Consider the following 18,247-nt stretch of genomic DNA (forward strand, 5'->3'; position numbering starts at 1 on the left):
AACAAAACAAAACCAGTTAACGAAGTTGAGAAAGAAAACCCATCTACTCTTTCAGTGGAGATGAATGACTGATGGGGAAGAGAGGCAGGGAGCGGGGCGACGGTTAACGAGACGAGACAAAGCTGTTGCCATTCAGATTCGTAGGGTGAGGATGGTGGGGATGTGGTTAGAGCTGGTCACACTGCCTGTGCTAACTATACGAATGCGCAAAATGTCTGCCTGTCTAATTGCATACTAAAAAAAAAAGTAGGAGGAACATGTTATGCTCCACATTTGGGTACCCCATCAGGATCGAACAGTCGGGCGAACTGTTCGCAGCCCAGGGGGCATCAAACCCCGCTCACTTGACACGAAAACTCTGTACAAACGAGACAACCCGAGTAGCACAAAGTGGGCTATGACGTGGGGGCCCGCGTTGGGCCCGTGGGGGCAGCCCATACGGGCCCCATGCGGGACTTGCAACACGTACTCAGAGGGCCCCGCGTGGGCTGCCCAATTTTGCCGTGATCGGTCCCAATCTGTATCCGTGTGGGCCGCCCAAATAGGGCTGCCCGCATTCAGCCCAGATAGCCGAATTTGGGCAGCATACCAGAATCACTAATGGGTCCTACGTTTGTGCAGACAGTGCCGCCCCATTGATCAAGGTTTCAATTTTTAAGTCGATTAATTCGTCCAATACCTGAATTATACCGGCGCGGGCTTTTTGGAGACCAGTCCGTTTCGGGCAGGCCCTCATGGGTTGAATCTAGCATTTTCAGGGCGGTCGAAGTTTCATTAATCATCAATTGTATGAAACATTGAGCACTATTTCTTTACTTTGTATTCGACACTCAGTAACATAAGAGAAATTTATTCCCAACTACATTAATGTGGGCTGGCCCTCATCACCCCCAAAATGTTGGTCTGAATATTTATGTCGGGGGTGTGTGTAGAACAAAAATGGCGCGGGAAATATTTTGAGGTAGTTCAGTACATACTCGTAAAACGGAGCATTTACTGCTGCATATTTTCTGCCAATACTGCATAATTAACGTAGTTTTTAGAGTAAAAATAGTCTTTTTTCATGGCATGAATATGCTTAGGCCAGTTATGTGAAACCTCCAGAAGAGGTAATTAGCGGCCGGTATAACATGATTTACATAAGTAAAATGGTGCCTTAAAGATAGGGTGGAAACGTTTTAGAGCGGTAAGCCCGCCTACGGCCAATTTGGGGCCCACTGCGGCCGTTCATGGGCAGCCCCAATTGGGCTGATCTTATTTTTACCGCATGGAATACGAGAATATGTTGCATTTGCCCGCAGGTACCCCAAGAAATACCCATGTGGGCAGCTTGGGGGAATGCCCGCTTTTCAGCCCGGCCGCAAACCACGCGGGACCTATTCGGCTTTTGAGTGGGCAGCCCCATTCGGGCTAGCTAGCACGTCTTCTATTTGCTTTAGGCCCACATTTGCATCGGATCTGCCCTAAAGTGCCCCGCAAGAGACCGATGCGGGCAGAAGCGGGAATGTGCACTTTCCTGCCCCGCTACAGGTCATGCGGAAATTATCTAGGTTTTTGGTGGGCAGCCCCAGGATTTTTCTGCATGAAGCCCACATTTCCGTCTGACCATCCCTCGAGTACCCCACAAGGGTCCCATGTAGGAAATGTGCGGGCATACCTGTATTTAGCCCCACCGCGGCCCATGCGCGACCTATTGGACTTTTGAGTGGGCAGTCCCAATTAGATTAGCCCAGGCTTTTGTACACAAAGCCCAAATTTACTTTAATCATCATCATCATCAGCCTGATTATACCCACTGCAGGGCGAAGGCCTCTCCCATATTTCTCCACTTAACCCGGTTCTGTGCTAGCTGCATCCACTTGACCCCTGCGAACTTCTTAATCTCATCCGCCCACCTAACTTTCTGCCGCCCCCTGCTACGCTTTCCTTCCCTTGGAATCCAGTTTGTTACCCTCAGCGACCATCGGTTATCCTCTCTTCGCACTACATGTCCTGCCCATGTCCATTTCTTCTTCTTAATTTCCACTAGAATGTCGGTAACTTGAGTTATTTCTCTGACCCACTCTGCACGCTTTCTATCTCTTAATGTTACCCCTACCATTTTTCGTTCCATAGCCCTCTGGGTTGTCCTCAACTTAAGTAGAACTCTCTTCGTTAGCCTCCACGTTTCAGCCCCATAGGTGAGTACAGGCAAGATGCAACTGTTGTATACTTTCCTCTTGAGCGATACCGGTAAGCTGCTAGTCATAATGCGGAGGCAACATCCTGGATCACTGCTACTACCGTCATCGTCGACAAAATCAACCGTGGATGATGCGGCTTAATCGCGAGAATTTTCGATGCACATGCCACGCTGCCACGACTAGGTGCCAGAGTGCACGCGTAGAGAGAGAGAGATATATTTTAATGGCAACAGGAGATGTCTGCCTGGTCACTGGTAGTGTCACTAGCGGTGACTATGTCCTATTAACATTCACTTCCATTAACTTAAGCTAAATAAACCAGACGTTCGGACTGGTTGGTGTGGGTCGATAGTCTATAACAGCGCAAACTTGGACTTCCCAAATACAAGAATGAAGACACCACGAGGGCCGAACAGCCTTGTTCGTTCTTTGGCACTGTAAGCTGCAAAATGCGACATTATATACGGAATCTCGCAATAACGAAGCAGTTCTCTTGGCCTCACTTTGAGTGTTCGCAGCGACGCCCAACAGTGCTGCAAAGTTGTCGATTTTTATAGGGAAATAATTTCGTCGTTTCATATGAGCTTCGTGGTTTAGTGCAGGCTGTTGCAGCAAAACAAAAAAAAAAAAAAACAAAAACGCTCGGCCTTCCCTTTTCTCGCCGTCCTCTAGTTTGGAACTAACGAGGTCTCGCAGTGCAGCCATTTCCTGCTCAGATTTGCTGGCACTTGATGATTCTGTTCGCCTAGCCTCTTCTTCTCAAACCCTTCCCACGTCCGCGTTCATCTCGTCGAGCGCGTCCCGCCGCAGTGCGCGGACGACGTTACGCACGGGGGACGTGCCCCGCAAGGCAGCCCGCGATCTGAATCCGCCACGGTGCAGGAAACCAGCGGTGCTATTCAATCGCGTTTATTATTGGCCGAGTGGCGCTTAGCCTCCACTGTGCCACATCCAGCGGTAGGACCCGCGTGGCGAGCCAGGCGTGAAGGGCAGCTTGCGGGTCGTCGCGCGCGCGCGCGCGCGCAACCTTTGTCTTTCTCTTTCGTTCTTCCTCCGTTCCGGCCGCATTGATCGCACGTCTCGCGCCTCGGTCTTCCGCTGTTGCGCCCGCGGTTCCCATGCGCGCGTCTCACTTATCGCGCGCAGTGTACCGCGCCTCGTTGAGTATGCGGTGCCCCTTTCTCTCCTTCATCCCATGCTCTTTTTTTTTCTTTTTTTTCTTTTGCCTTCTGTAGCAGATAACTACGTCGTCGATGGATGCGTGCGCGCGCCGCCTAAGCGCATAGGCTAGCGCTTAATGGCTTTTCCCCCTAATGACGCGATTGTCTCGCACGCCGCGGGTGACGGGCGCGAGTTTCGCGGCTCTCTGGACGTGCCGCAACGATGCTGTCGGTCGCTGCGATGGATTAAAGGGTCGCTGGTCGATAAGTGTCGCTAGAGTTGCTATAAGTGTCGCGCAAACGCTTTTGTTGCGTTTGAAGGTCGCGTGGTCGATCGCCGGCGTACTACTTTGTCCGATGTCCGCCGGTTCTTTTTCGCCCTGACAGAGCTCCTGTCAGCAGCGAGGCGCGCAGTTGTCGCGAGGCTGCCTTATAGCCAGCGCCGGGTTGATATTGATCTCTTTATTTATTGCACTGTTTGTCACCACAGTATCCCAGTATTGGATTTGCGCCGCAGGAGAAGGACACGCGCGATGGAGATAGCATCGCTAGGCATTGAGACTGTCATTGCTCCCGTGATCGCATATTTCACTGTGAGGCATAGCGCGCCTCTCTTGAGGCATATCAAATGTTTCGAAACTCCGTAGAGCTGCTTGAAAGTCGTGTTATAGATGGTTCACGCTTACTTTGGGTGCGCAACAGAAAAATGCAACAAGAACGGTGCGCAACGTTGGAATGGCGCGCTCATTCCAAAAAATAAACAAATAATAATTTAGGCGTCAATTTTGTACCTGACGAAATCGCGCCATTTGTTTCCCCTCATACTATCGCACCAATCCCAGCATCGATTTGCGTCAGTCTGTAGTGTGTTCATTGTGTTCTGCTGGCATCATAACTTTATGCGGAGAGGTTTCGAAGCCTGTTCTCGTCATGGGCTCCATGGGCACCAGCATTGATTTTCCTGGCATGTTTCAGCACGGGAACCCGTGGCCTGCGCACTTTTGGCCGAGACTGCGTGAGCGCACTTTTGCTGAAAATGTGTTGCCTTATGGTTCGGCCTATCAGAGTAGCAGAGCTAGTGGAGTAGGAATCTAATGAGCCTCGAACAACTCTGCGTGGTCGTCCTGCTTCCTCGACCTATTTTTTTTTTTATTTTCTATAATTCGTTTTTCTTTCTGGCTTCTGTTACATTTATTTGAACGAACTTTGTCGCGACACTGAAAGCAAGCGGTCCACTTTGCGATGTCCTCCCTCTCGAAAGGGGATAAGTGCACGTTGTTCATCGTGTCTGGTAGTGAGAAGACGATAAAAAAAATCTGCATGATGTCGTGAGTGGCTGTATATCAAGCGTGTTGTTATGGCTTCCCTACTGAAAAACTAAAAGTTATACGGGGCAATAACCTCACACAATCTCATCAAATCACATAGACTCTCATACGATGTACATCATTATCATAAAATATCTTCCATAATTTATTTTAATGTACGGGGAACTATGAGATCTTACGCAATTATATGCGGCTTGTATATGATTTCTTACGCGAATTGTGTGAACCTGTGTGAGAAAATATGAGGTTATGCCTCATACAATTTTTTCAGTAGGGTTGCACTGGGCCTGCTCCTGTGCAATTTTAGTGTTTGCAGTGCACAGAAGAAAGGAAACTACTTAGAGGCATGCTAAAAAATTAAAGGCGGCACTTTAAGACCATGTAAGAGAGGGATAAGGCGAACGCCTTTGGGGCTAGTTCTTCCTCCTCGTTGTCGGAGATTGAGAAGTCCGTTCAGTGCCAGTCGTTGTTCCTGGCGTTTCTGACGCTTGCTGTCTGCGGCACGAGTCCGTTTAGTGTTTTGAGACGTCGGAGTCTGCTTAGCACATGTCACTCGTCCGCTAGCTGCCGCGTCCAGAGAAACACTGACTGGACTTCTGAAGAGCGCCAGCACACCCGCTCTCATATCCTCTGCCGAGGCGCAGTAGCACCACCTACGTTACCATGGAGACGGCAGGCTTGTCTCTAGACAAAGAGAATTACATTCTGCTTCTCACGAGCCCGGCGTAGAGTATAGTTAGTGGTGGCTGGATTCCCGGTGGAGACGACGGATCTTTTTCTTCGGACGTTTTCTGAGCACAGTTTCTGATCACACTGCACGCATGAGTCAAGAAAGGCTCTCGTCTTAAGACTAATGTTGACGATAAATTGTCCGGAAAACCGTTCGGAATACGTCGGAGTCATCTTTTACCGGCAAGCTGCAGTGAAAATTGAAGTTGAGAGTAATTCGTTCATCCTTTGCGCGTAGCACTGGATGCACTTACAACGAATGGGTCGTACTAACGCAGCGCTGATTGCATGGTGATAGCTGCTCAGCGACAAACACGAAATAAATAACACGAGGGGCCAAGTATAAATCTTCGTTATTGCACATATGCGCTCCGTTGGATCTGTCGCTTTTATGCGAATCCTTTCATGCATGGTCTAGCGACGGCATCACGGTGTTTGTAGCTGTCAAATCTCTGTCGAGAGAATGAAAGCGGAGTGGCTGGCTCAGTGTGCGAGAAATGCGGCTTCCCTGCGGCCTGTGGCGTAATACAAACTGAACGCGTTTACTTTAGCCGCCTGCGTAAACCGCGTGTCGTTCGCGTGAGTCGGCGTAAGGACCGACATCGCCAAGGACGCACGTTCTCGTGTGAATACCGCTGTTGTGGTCGGACCCCTTTTCTTCTGGAAGCGGTGGCTATCGTTTCTTTACGATTTCCGCACTGTGCCCGCACAATATGTGCTTGACTTTCTTATAGTCGCGACCGAATGAAGCAACTGACGTGACGGCTTGGATTCGGCGGGGTGCGATTCTCGTGATGTGGAAACGCAGTCTTCAGCTTCACTCTCGCGTCTCACGGAAAAGGATGTGCTTGTAGATAGCAGCGTTCTTTCATCTGTTTTTCTTCCTGCTTTTTTAGACAGGACAAGCGCCTTGTCCTGTCTACTTTGTTCCGTGTGTCCCGTTGTTTCACGCTTAAAACTTGCTTGAAGAAATGCACCAACTAGCCTGCAATAACGTCGTTACAAGCTGTGTTTCCTCCTATCTTTGTTCTACTGCAGGTGGCCTGGCGGCATCTATAAAGTAAACCAGTCTCGAAACGCAGTTGTTCTTTCCCCTGTTCGCAGAGGGCGCTCTCCGAAGTGTAGCTGCCATTTGTCTTTTATTAGGAAAATAAATAACAAAAACTCGAATTTGAGCCCTCCGCCGCTACAAAAATCTATTACCACCAACTGTATGTGGGGTGTCCTCCTCCTCCTCCTCCTCCACTACTTCTTCGTCGCAGGGCTTCCATTCCTGCTCCAATTGCCTCGTTATTTTCCAAACGTGGTTGCTGCTCCATCCTGATGCAATAGCTAAAATTATGCACAGTTACTGTAAACGACCTAAAAATGAATTTTTTGGGTGGTGGTGACGATGTCAGGCCTCTAAACGATGTGACGGGTTGGACCAATGTCATTGAGGGGCCGGTGCATCGTAAACGCGCCAAGCTATGCTAGCCTTCGCATCTTAGAGGAAAGGCCGCTCTCCATGAGGTTCATTTGGTTGGTATCAGAAGGTAAATAACTGTCAACGACCGGAAGCGGAGGCCACTGAGAGGCGGAAGAGGAAGCTAGTTGTACTGAACAACGCAAGACGCAGAGAACGAAATGAAACTGGGAGCTTTGCTTGTAAAGGCGCTTGCAATAATCTGAGCCAATACTGGAGCGATTCTAAAGCGTCATAAAATCATACTTTTCAGAAAACAAACACGAATGACGTTTAATTCATTCATTTACTGTTGTCTGCAAGGTTTGTATTTGCTTCGACCAACATCACAAAATTTGCAGATGTGAACGAACAGATGCAGAACCTGGGAAGGCTGGGCAGCGCGTTTCTTCGAAAATACAGTCACACGTGGTAATAATAATAATAAAAAAAAAAGCTATTCCTTTTTTTTTTTTTTTGTTGTAGCTGATGATGTGCATGATCGAGTTTATAAGGCTCATTGCATTATTGATGTTGTATAAACACTTGTGCCTGTAGTTCTGCGTTTTCATGCCACATAGGTGATGGCGAAAACTTTTATTGTCCGGAAGGGATGACACCGGAGTTCCGGTACCGCTCGCAGGCGTCCAGGGAGCCCGATGTCACCCTATGGGGCAGGGGTTAGTAGGCGAAACGGTTTACCGCTTCGGCTGCCAGACGAACAATATGTTGGCCTGTGTCGCCGGGTCTTCGCTAGGAAGCGTGGTCTCCCTTCTGCGTCCTTGAATAAATTGTAGCCCGGGGAGTGGCTGCACTCCCAGAGGATATGTCTTAGAGTTGCTATGTCATTACAGAATCTGCAGAATTGGTCCTCCGGATTTCCCGTTTTCGTGAGGTATCTTCATCTGGGAGACATGTGATTCTTGGCCTGCAGGCGGCGCCAAGTGACTGCCTCTGCGGACGTGAGGGACCATATCTGGGAGTCGATATTTCCGCCGTCCTAACTTTCAGTGCTCGATGACGTATAATGTTCCGAGAAGCCAACCGCAAGGTTTTAGCTGCGGTTTCATTTGCCTACCTATGCTTTGAAAACTTTATTTATTTATTTGTTTGTTTGTGTTTCCTCATAAACCCCGGTAAGGGACATTACATGAGAAGGGGGTATTCACAACGAAAACAACAACAAAAAGTGGACCATATTCTGCACAATGCCTGTACAGAGAGACAAAATAGAAATTTGTGTCTCTCATAGCATGAGTCGCTTTGGGACGTTAAACCCCACAAAATAAAAATTTGACATAGGCAAACACCTACGATGGTTACGAAGATGATAGCAGAAAAACGATAAACAGGTGACGAACAGTGGATGAAAAACAAGTTAATGCGCTGGAAAACAAGGAAAAATCGGAAACTAAAAACAAAGTGCAATAGATCAACGTTTCAGCAGATATATATTTGAAACTTAGGTGCGGAAATATATTTTAGCTTGTCTTTGAATTTAGTAAAATCTTTAATGGTTACAGCGATGTTAGGAGGCCGCTTGGCTACTGCGTCGGTAATTCCGCGTTAAAAATAGTGCACAACTGCTCCAAACTGATCTCAACTGCTGCACAGCACTGCTTAGACTGCTCCAAAGCTGTTTTTCTTTATATATATATATATAAATATATGCTTGAAAAGTTTTCATCAAATAGCTTGCTGCCGTGGGAGCACCGTCACCGTCGCTTTCCTGTTATTTGAGCATAGTAAATTGAATTACTCGTATACCTGCAGGACCGCGTGTGCGTTGGGCCATATGTCGACTTTATAATGTACGCTTGTAAAGTCTCGGCTGTCTTCATGCGAGCTCTGCAGTGAGAACGCCGCAAGCCTTAAGACGCAATTCTGCATTAAATAAAAAAGAGCGCCTGCGTTTGTTGCGTTCTGCAGCTTGCTTATACTTCGCACTGAATCCGTGTTTTGAAGCTAAATCTTCACTACGGCGTGTATCAGCCAAGGTCAGCCGCTTGACCCTCAACGAACCAGTTACAGAGTGGATATATAGCCCAACCATGGTGCCACATATCACTTGATCTTTGATGTTTGACCTTGACTTTTGACCTTTGCCGGCAGTTACAGCATCACGTGTGCCCTCTTGTAATTGACGTCGTCCTCAACTCCACAGTCTCGGCAATTTAATCGTTGCTAAACCATGAAGTCGAAAGCATCACTGAATCTCGTCTCTTTTTTTGAAAGCTGCAAAACCATGTCTACCTGTGTCTCTGAATGTAACCCTAACCAAAACAAAACCAAGCAAAACAACGATTTCGCTTTGCCTAACTGGGATTATAACAATGTTAAACCTCGGTTATTGCTTTCTTGCTTTTTGTCACGTCGTTCTAGAGCGGAACGATGACAATCGTAGACGTGTGTAGAGGGTGATAGAAAAATGGGAGCAGTCGCCCTTTCTATATAGGCATGGTGGAGGGGCGCTAATTTTGCCTCATATTGTTTCCCCCTATACACAGAAAACTGGGGCTACTATGACTCGCCATAAATGGAGGGACCGGTGCATCTCCTCCTCCTCCTCCTATTCAGTGTGTTCTCTTCAATTGGTTCAAAAGGCACTGGATAACGCTGTATGTTTAGACATGAATATATTCACTTTGCAGAACTCGACATTAATTAAGCTCCTGTTGAACACGAGAAAGAGACCACTTTTTTATGTCTTGGTGCTTCATTACAGCCCGCGTCATGCGCGGCACGAAAGTAGTGCATTGTTCAGCGGCCGTACACGAGAAGTCGGAACGGAAAGTCGGGACGCGACTGTATCGTATTTCATATTTCGGTCATATCATATTGTGGTCGTCGTGTCGCCGGCTGTTTCTCCGTTGTCTAGTCGAACCAGTTCGGTCGCAACAAGGGGACCATGCAGTATACTATACAAGAATCGGTGATGCTAAGATAGAAATGTATCCCGTCAGGCAAGATTTTCGCCTCGGATTGCCATCGGAATGAATGCTATTAGAAAAGAGAAATTTCTTATCATTTTAGGAACTCGTCTCATTTTTCTTTCCCGTTTTTCGCAGATATGTCCGAGGAGTCTACGCTGGTGCAGCGGATAGCCGAACTGCAGGAGCGTCTACGGCACGCCGAGATGCTGAACCACCAGCGCTGGGAGGACGTGTTGGCGTTGCAGCAGCATCTGGTGCCCCGCAATGGGAGCCTGGGCGACGGCACACCACTGGACCTGCAGCTGCCCGCCATCTACAACTTCCTGCCCCACCTGACCGCGGGGCCGGACGCCGTCAAGCCCGCCCTCAAGGTCTCCAAGGGCCGCACCGGAGGTAACGATTTTTCTTCCGGTGTCGGTGCACGGTGTCCGTCTCCGTCGCCGCTGTATATGCCTTGCGGTCATTGCTTTGTAACGCAAGGGACGTTCTTTATTAGGAACTGCGCGATCTCTATATACATGTCCCCGCGTAACCATGGCGCCGTCGTCACGAGCTGTCAAGGATAGCGGGATGAGTGTGTGATTAAGGCGAGTTCCACTGTGAACCCCGTCCATTTATTGTTTCCTTTAAAAATTGATCATGTCTGTTTCTGGTGGGGGCGTTTTTCTTGCCGCATGACATGCAATTACTTCTGGGAAAATTGGGTATAAAAAGTTGGTCGGGGTTTAACCTGGTCATACCGATTTATCCGTGCAAAAGCTCTGTTTGTCTGCAATCTCGACACAATCAGCATGGTCTCCGTTAGCACAGGCGAAGCGCGGCTACCCGGTCGCGTCACCACCGACGTCAGTGTCTGCCGTCCTGGTAATCGTGTGACGTCACACATTTACAGGCCACAATTACAAAGTTAAAGTTCAAATTTCATCGCTGTGAATTTACAGTGGTAAGGCATGTTGGCATGTTATGCCTTACAGTGGTAAGGCATAATTAGTTGGGCTTAGGCTAGCTTGGCACTGTTGCATGGAAACTAGGCTTAGCCGCAAGACAGTTGTCAATTTTTTTTTTTTTCGGGGTATATATATAGGACGACAGTTGGATGAGTGAGTGCTTTCGCGCTAACATTTCCTCGCCGCTCCATCCACAGTTGTGACGTCCCCACTGGAAATAATTTGTTGCCGCCATTTTGCAGTGAGTAATCACTCGGGCGCGGTAGCTTAGCTGCCGGGATCGATCGCGCATGTCGATATCTGCGCGCGCAGTTTACTCGCAAAATCAGCCGGTGATCAAGAAAGCCTGTGCTTATATTTTGAGCCGTTTGTAGCCTCATATAGAAGCTTCGTTTTCGCATAGCGCGCAGTCGGCAGTCCGCTACATTGACCCACGGCCGCACACCTCCAACGCGTGCGCGCCGATTGGTCCCTACGCTGCAGGCATGTACACTGGCGTCTAGAGTTCCTGTATATACAGGAATTCTACCGGGATGGATGGATGGTTGGATTTTAAGAGTGTCCCCTTTGAAACGAGATGGTGATAGTCGTCACCATGCTCAATTCCCTTCTTTTTGTACTTTTTAATAAAGCCTTTAATTTTATACCAGACGTAGTTTTGAATACCCTTGTTTAATTAGATTTAGGACCCTTGCGTCCCCGCCCTGCTATTTAGTAACCATTCTTCGAAACGTCTCTTGCCAGCCTGTACCGCCGATTCGTTCACGCTTCCTTTGTTACCTCTAAACCCCCAAGGCTTCGGCTAGAGTGACTGTGTCCGCATCGACATCTGGATGGATACTGCCACAGTCCAGTATGATATGTTATATTGTTTCTGGGCATCTATCGCACATAGTACAAGTTTCAACTTCTTCAACTTCCTTTTGAAGCTTCGTGTTCATAAGGCATCTTGATCTAGATTCAAATAGAAGGTCGCTCATAGCAACACAGTGCACATAGTTTTATTCTTGCGAAACAGGAAGGACCAATCAAGATTCGAACTTTGAAGGGAATTGTTATCACCGTGATTCAGTGTTCGAGCACAAAACTGGAGAAACTGGGGAAGAAACATTTCCCAGTTTTACTTTGAAGCATCCCTGTTCACCTTAGCTTACTGTGAGGAGAGTATAAAGTTGTGATGGTTTCCTGCGTTGTTACGTTCTCAAAAGAAGCAAAGCTTCTTAATACACTTCTAAATTTTAAAACTTTTAAAACCTATTTCACCCCTTTACTACAAAGTCGACGAACTCGATATTTCTTGTATTTGACGCATGACAGCGTATGCGCCATAAAACACAACGTTGTTCTGTACACGTGAGAGTGCCGCGTTCGCATGAAATAAATTGGGGACGCAGGTTCAAACTCGGGCAGGTTGTGAGGTGGCAAGGGCGGACATTGCCCGTACCGAACGCCGAGAGAGGATACGATGTGCTCGAGTTACGAGCCGATCCATGTAGCTTGGTGCTGCTTTTCGCCACTCTGAAGAGGACGGCAGTGGTGCTGCTACGCTACATTGTAACGCAGTTGACCTCATCTGTTTGGTGGTGATGCTGGTGACAAAGGCGTCCTTCTCTGATCCCTGAACACACCTTCCCGTGCCAGCCGCAAGCACCTTTCCCAGCAGATTCCCTCAGCATCTCCGGCGCGGTTAATAGCATCTAGACGCGGTTAATAGCAGAAATTTTGGAGACGCTAACTGTCCGTCCTGCAGTGGTCATAGTCAGGCTGATAATGATGATGATGATTTATTAACTCATTTTTTTTTCTCTAGCTCACGATTCCCTCTTTCTGTTTCACGGCGTTTACTCTTTCTCCTTGCCATAACCCACTGCGCTGTCGTGAACTCAACTTTAAGCCTTTCTGTTGGCCTTCCCGTGTCAGCGCTTTGTCTGCATTACTTTTGTTTGTTTCGCGATCGAACGACTGGAGCAACGAAATTAGATTAAATGACCTTTACCTTTACTCATTTGCGAGTTATGCGACTATCGCGCAGTTAAGGCAGCTTTGTGAACGATGTTGGTGGCGCTTACGGTGTGTCCGAATCGCTCTTGCAGTGACCATGGTGCTCGGGGTGCCCACTGTAAAGCGAGAAGTCCAAAGTTACCTGATGTCCACGTTACAGAACCTGATCAACAACATGAGTCCCGAAGAAAGGCTGATAACGCTCATAGTCGTGTTCATCGCCGAGGTGAGCGCCTTTTTGCTACTTTTGTACAGTCTATTATAATGAATCGGCAGTCGTTCGCTCACTTGTCAGGCTCGTTCGGGGATGGAGACTGATTGTTTGTGGCCTTGCACGACTCCTGTTGACGATGAATCTGGTCAATCCGAAACTATTCATCCCCTACGTTAAATGGGAATCGCGCGGAATAAGTGTGTTAGGGTCAGAGGAAATAATAATGCAAAGCTAAATTATGCTCACGCCTCAGCAAGTAATGTCCGATCCTGCCACTGCCGCTGCTATAACCTTCCCTGTCAATTTTTTCCCCTTTTTCAGACCAACTTGAGTTATGTCATGAAGCAAGCCAAAGAAATCAAAGACGAGTAAGTTCTACCTTTATAGCATGTATTTTAGTTAAACTTTTCAGTGCTGGCATTTGGCGTACATAGTGTGTTGCTATCTTCTCGACGGGGGGAAAGGAGAAAGAACAGGCGCAGTGATGTTCAGGATAAGCGAGCCGCATGCATACCGTGGTGCGTACCACGGTGCGTACGGTTGGCTTTGGCTACCTGACTTTACAAAGTCTACTGTCTCTTGTTAGTTCGGAAAAGGAGCTCAGAGATAACACTGGTGAAAGCATTTACCTCCACTGCGTGCGAAAAGGAGAAAAATGGACCGAATTATTTACCGCGTGACGAAATTCAATAAATTCGTTAGCACCTGTCAGATTAGAAAGATTTAGCTTACCGTGATCCGCGATCCGCCACCGTGACTACGGCGCTCATGCTGATTGGTCCCGACGCGGTAGGTCTGTGTGGATGGATGGATGGATGGATGGATGGATGGATGGATGGATGGATGGATGGATGGATGGATGGAATATAGGAGCGTCACCTTTGAAACGGGGTGGTAGCAGTAGCTATCATGCTCATTTTTCTGCCGACCTCCAGTATGTGGCGCCATCTATCGGCGTCAAGGGGGGTCTGGGCATGCGCAGTGGGACGCATGGTGGCGGATCACGGTAGCAGATCGCGCATCACGGTAAGCTAAAACTCTTTATTAGAGAGATTTAGCATACCATGATCCGCGATCCGCCACCGTGACCCTCTACCGTTCGTGGGCGGGGCTCACAAGCTGATTGGTCCCGACGCGGCAGGTCTATGTGCCGACATCAAGTATGTGGCGCCATCTATCGGCGTCAAGGGAATCTGGGCATGCGAAGTGGAACGCGCGGTGGCGGATCACGGTAGCGGATCGCAGGTCGCGGAAAGCTAAATCTCTGATCGCGGATCACGGTAAGCTAAAACTCTCTATTATCTGGTTATCAGCGGAATTAGCTTCGTAAAGCCTAGGCGATAAAAATGTTTGATAAAAATTACTGACTGTCGAGCATTTGTTCATTGCTCGCTCCTACATCGCAGACTTGTTGAACTTCAAAAATATTTGTCGAGAAATTCGTTATACCGCGTAACTGAAATGAGGAAACTTTGGGTGTGCCTTCACCGTGCCATCTGAGCAGATTGAGCGAGCACATCGAGAGCGGTCTGCTGGAGATCGTCTCGCCGCCCCAGTCCTACTACCCGGACATGGACGGGCTTCCCGAGACGCTGGGGGACCCGCTGACGCGCGTCAAGTGAGTGGCGATTCGACGTCTGAGAGGGGAGGGGCTTAATTGGCATGCGCTGAACTCAACCTTTACCCTTTTTCGGCGTGCTGCCGCAGGTGGAGGACGAAACAGACGCTGGACTTCGCGTACCTCATGATGTACGCGCAGAGCAGGGGAACGTTTTACGTGCAGGTGAGTGAGAATTTGCTGTGGGTCATTTTCAGGCTATTTCGCTCAGGTTAATTTTTTTTTCCACCAGAAGGGGGTTTTCAAATTCGTCATTTGAATTTTCGCCGCCGTCGAATTGGTTGGCGACGTCATATTTGCTTTAGTTCCCTTCGAAGTGAAACCGAAACTTCTAGAGATAAGCGGCGCCCCGACTGGAGAAGGGTCTTCGCAGTGAGGGAAATATGAAAAAAGAAAGAATAGCAATATTTCAGCCGAAAACCCCGACAAATTAGCCTACTTAACTATTGCAAGAGCAAAAAGAAAAAAAAAAAACAGGATGTCAGAATTAATTGCGTGCGTGTACTTGATTTCGTGCGCTTTTCGGCTTTTCTCACCGGAATCGTCACTTGTCTCCTTTGTTGCCTCTTCTTGTAGATGATAAACTTTCTATGTCGAATATTATAGGCCAAGTAGGGAGGTTTGCGCTGCAATGTGCATCAAGTAAAGTTCGCTTCAGTGGCCGCTGAAAAGGCAAGTTCAAAGCCGTGCAAGCTAACGTGTAATACTTTCGAGTTAACGGGTGCTGTTTCAAAGTGTTGTTGCACTCGCTGCTACTTTTTAACGCAAACAAGGTCTTTTGTCTCTTTTGCAGAACTTATTTAATTACACCACAATATGTCTGTCGCGCTGAACTGGACGTGATTTATTTTGCATATTGCATATTTTTGGAAGATGGTACATAAACACCTTTATGTAATCCACTACAGGTACGGAGGCCGCCTGCAATAGAGGAGATGATGCGTATCCAACATACATTTAATTTATGAAGCGAGCTGCAGTAGGGTTTTCACTGCAGTGCATGGAACTGAAGGAGCCTCTGAAGGCAGCTTTCTCAAGCTTACTCCCTAGGAAATGGCCGAAGTGGGACTAGCACTTCTTATGCTCGTATCGCTGGTAGAGATTTTTTTTTTATATGCCTGAGTAAATATGTGAGCTGAAAGAAAAAAAGAAAAAAACTGCAGGCCCTCAATTGGGCATTTACAATTCCGCACAACTAGCCCCTGCAAAGCGGCATCGCCACAGGACTCGCGGCCTCTGCGGAAAGCCTCGCATCTTCCGGGTCCGCGTGAATCATGTGCGACATTGTTCCGGCTTTCAGCGGACGCGCAACGTCGTCCGGACGTGCGTCTCTGACTTGGTGGTGGTGGTGGTGAAAAACTTTATATTTGGGAGCCTTAAGGGATTACATGTTAATGACAGGTCGGCTCTTGGCTGCGTGTTGTGGCCGGAAGCTGGTGCTTCCCAGCGACACCCAAAGCCCAGTCCGTCAGCCGCTTTTGAACGGCCGGGTCAGAGCTGGACACCGCAGCCTCCCATCGCTCGAGGTCGGAGAGTTGCCAAATGGCTGGAGGGTGGAATTCCGAGCATTTGATCATAATATGCTCAAAATCAGCTTTAGGTGCCCCACACAGGGTGCACTGCGGCGAGAACAGTCCTGGATGGATCAAAGATAAGAAAGCAGGGGATGGGAATGTACGGGACTGAAGCTGGCGCCACGTCACCTGTTGTAGCTTAGTCATAGATTTATGAGGAGGAGGGTAGATGGTTCGTTGATCACGGTAATGGAGAGAGATTTCGTGATAGGGTACCATGCGCTCGCGAGCATCTCCCCAGGCAGTGGCAGTCCCTGCTCGGCTGACGTATCCTCGAGCAAAAGAGTGAGCTGCTTCGTTGCCTGGGTGACCCGTGTGAGCGGGCACCCATATTGGTTGAATAGGGTGTTCGGGTGGGGAGAGGGAGGCGAGGAACCGGAAGGCTGGGGTAGAGATCCGACCGCGGGCGAAGTTCCGTACGGCGGATTTAGAATCGCTAAAGACGGTTGTGGCTCGGGTGGTAGCTATGGCGAGGGCAACCGCCACCTCCTCCGCCTCCAGGGAAGTGGAGGCAAAAGTTGTACCGGCCGCGACAAGTTGCAAAGAGTTGGAAACAGCGCTGAGGGCGAACGCTGGGCGGGAGGGGTATGAGGCAGCGTCTACGTAAACGGTCTCTAGCTGGAAGCCATAGTGTTTGTGAAGAGCTTCTGCGCGTGCCTTGCGGCGAGTGACATGGTGCTCTGGGTGCATATTCTTTGGCAGGGGATGCACCTTAAGAACGCGGTGTATCGCAGGGGGAAGTGTATGTTGTGTACAGCAGTGACCGGGAGGTGAGAGATGGATGCGAGCAAGGATGTTCCGGCCGGTGAGGGTAGATGATAATCGCTCCAACTGGGCTGAGCGGTGGGCTTCCGTGAGCTCAATTAGTGAGTTATGGATGCCCATGTGAAGAAGACGTTCATTGGAAGTGTAGCGGGGTAAGTTGAGGGCGGCCTTGCACGCCTGTCGGATAAGGGCGTTAACCTTGTCTTCCTCCACCCGCGTGAGGAAAAGGTAGGGGAGCGAGTACACAACACGGCTCAGGACAAATGCCTGTACCAGGCGTCTGAGGTCATGCTCGCGCATGCCACGATGGCGATTGGCTATGCGGCGAATGAGGCGGATTGTTTGATGAACCATCACCGTCAGCTTAGTGATGGTTGCGGTATTCTTGCCATTGTTTTGTATCAGAATACCAAGAATCCTGATGTTGTCCACTTCTGGTATCCGGGTGTTGTCAGTTGTCAAGAAGATGGGGGGAGGAGGGCCTTTGTCTGTACGACACCTAGGAGGTCGGAGTATGAGAAGCTCCGATTTGGTAGGGGAACAAGCCGAGCCGACATTTGCGGCAAAAAATACTACAATGTCTGCTCCGGCCTGTAATGTATCTTCCATGGCGCCAATGCTATCTGTGGTGGTCCACAGTGTAATATCATCGGCGTATAAGGAGTGGGACAGGGCAGGGATTTGGTTGAGGGCGTGTGCCATGGGGATAAAGGTAATATTAAAAAAGCAGTGGCGAGAGGACAGAACCCTGTGGGGTGCCAATGCTACCGAGTTTGAAAGATGGAGATGAGAGCGAGCCGATGGTGATTTCTGCTGTGCGATGACTAAGAAAGGCGGATATGTACTGGTGGACACGCGAGCCGACTTGAAGCGATGAGAGAGCATCTAAAATGGCTGCGTGACGGACATTATCAAAGGCCTTTGTGAGATCTAGGGCGAGAATTGATCGGGCGCGCTTTGCGTGGCGGGGGTGAAGGACATCTTCTGACAGTTGCAGCATAACATCCTGTGTGGAGAGATGTGGCCGGAAGTCGACCATTGTGTCAGGGAAGAGGTTGTGGTCATCTATGTGGTTCTGGAGGCGTGCGAGCACAACATGTTCAAAGAGTTTGCCGAGACAGGAAGTTAGAGATATGGGTCGGAGATTCTTGATGTCGAGTGGTTTGCCGGGTTTAGGGATAAATGTGATACGGGCGTGTGTCCACTGGGCCGGAAGGGTTCCCGTGCGCCAGCATTGGTTGAAGAGGTCCGTGACCGCATCGACAGACGGGTCATCCAAGTTACGAAGCATCTTATTTGTGAATCGGTCCGTCCCCGGAGCTGATGTCGTCCTGAGGCGGTGCATCGCCGC

General features: G+C 48.9%; 1 protein-coding gene across 1 annotated transcript in view; it reads left to right on the forward strand.

The window, feature by feature from the left end:
• The window catches only part of LOC146190752 (alpha-1,3-mannosyl-glycoprotein 4-beta-N-acetylglucosaminyltransferase B-like), a 159,508-nt gene that overhangs the window by 115,384 nt on the left and 25,877 nt on the right, over positions 1 to 18,247 (forward strand). The window contains exons 2-6 of the mRNA XM_084601134.1: positions 9,913 to 10,170; positions 12,818 to 12,951; positions 13,261 to 13,307; positions 14,444 to 14,557; positions 14,647 to 14,722. Of these exons, the coding sequence (XP_084457260.1) occupies positions 9,913 to 10,170; positions 12,818 to 12,951; positions 13,261 to 13,307; positions 14,444 to 14,557; positions 14,647 to 14,722 (629 nt within the window). The remainder of the gene's footprint in view (positions 1 to 9,912; positions 10,171 to 12,817; positions 12,952 to 13,260; positions 13,308 to 14,443; positions 14,558 to 14,646; positions 14,723 to 18,247) is intronic.

This window comes from Amblyomma maculatum, chromosome 4 (assembly GCF_055883805.1).
Source record: "Amblyomma maculatum isolate TAMU_Amacu chromosome 4, ASM5588380v1, whole genome shotgun sequence".
Classification (NCBI taxonomy): domain Eukaryota; kingdom Metazoa; phylum Arthropoda; class Arachnida; order Ixodida; family Ixodidae; genus Amblyomma; species Amblyomma maculatum.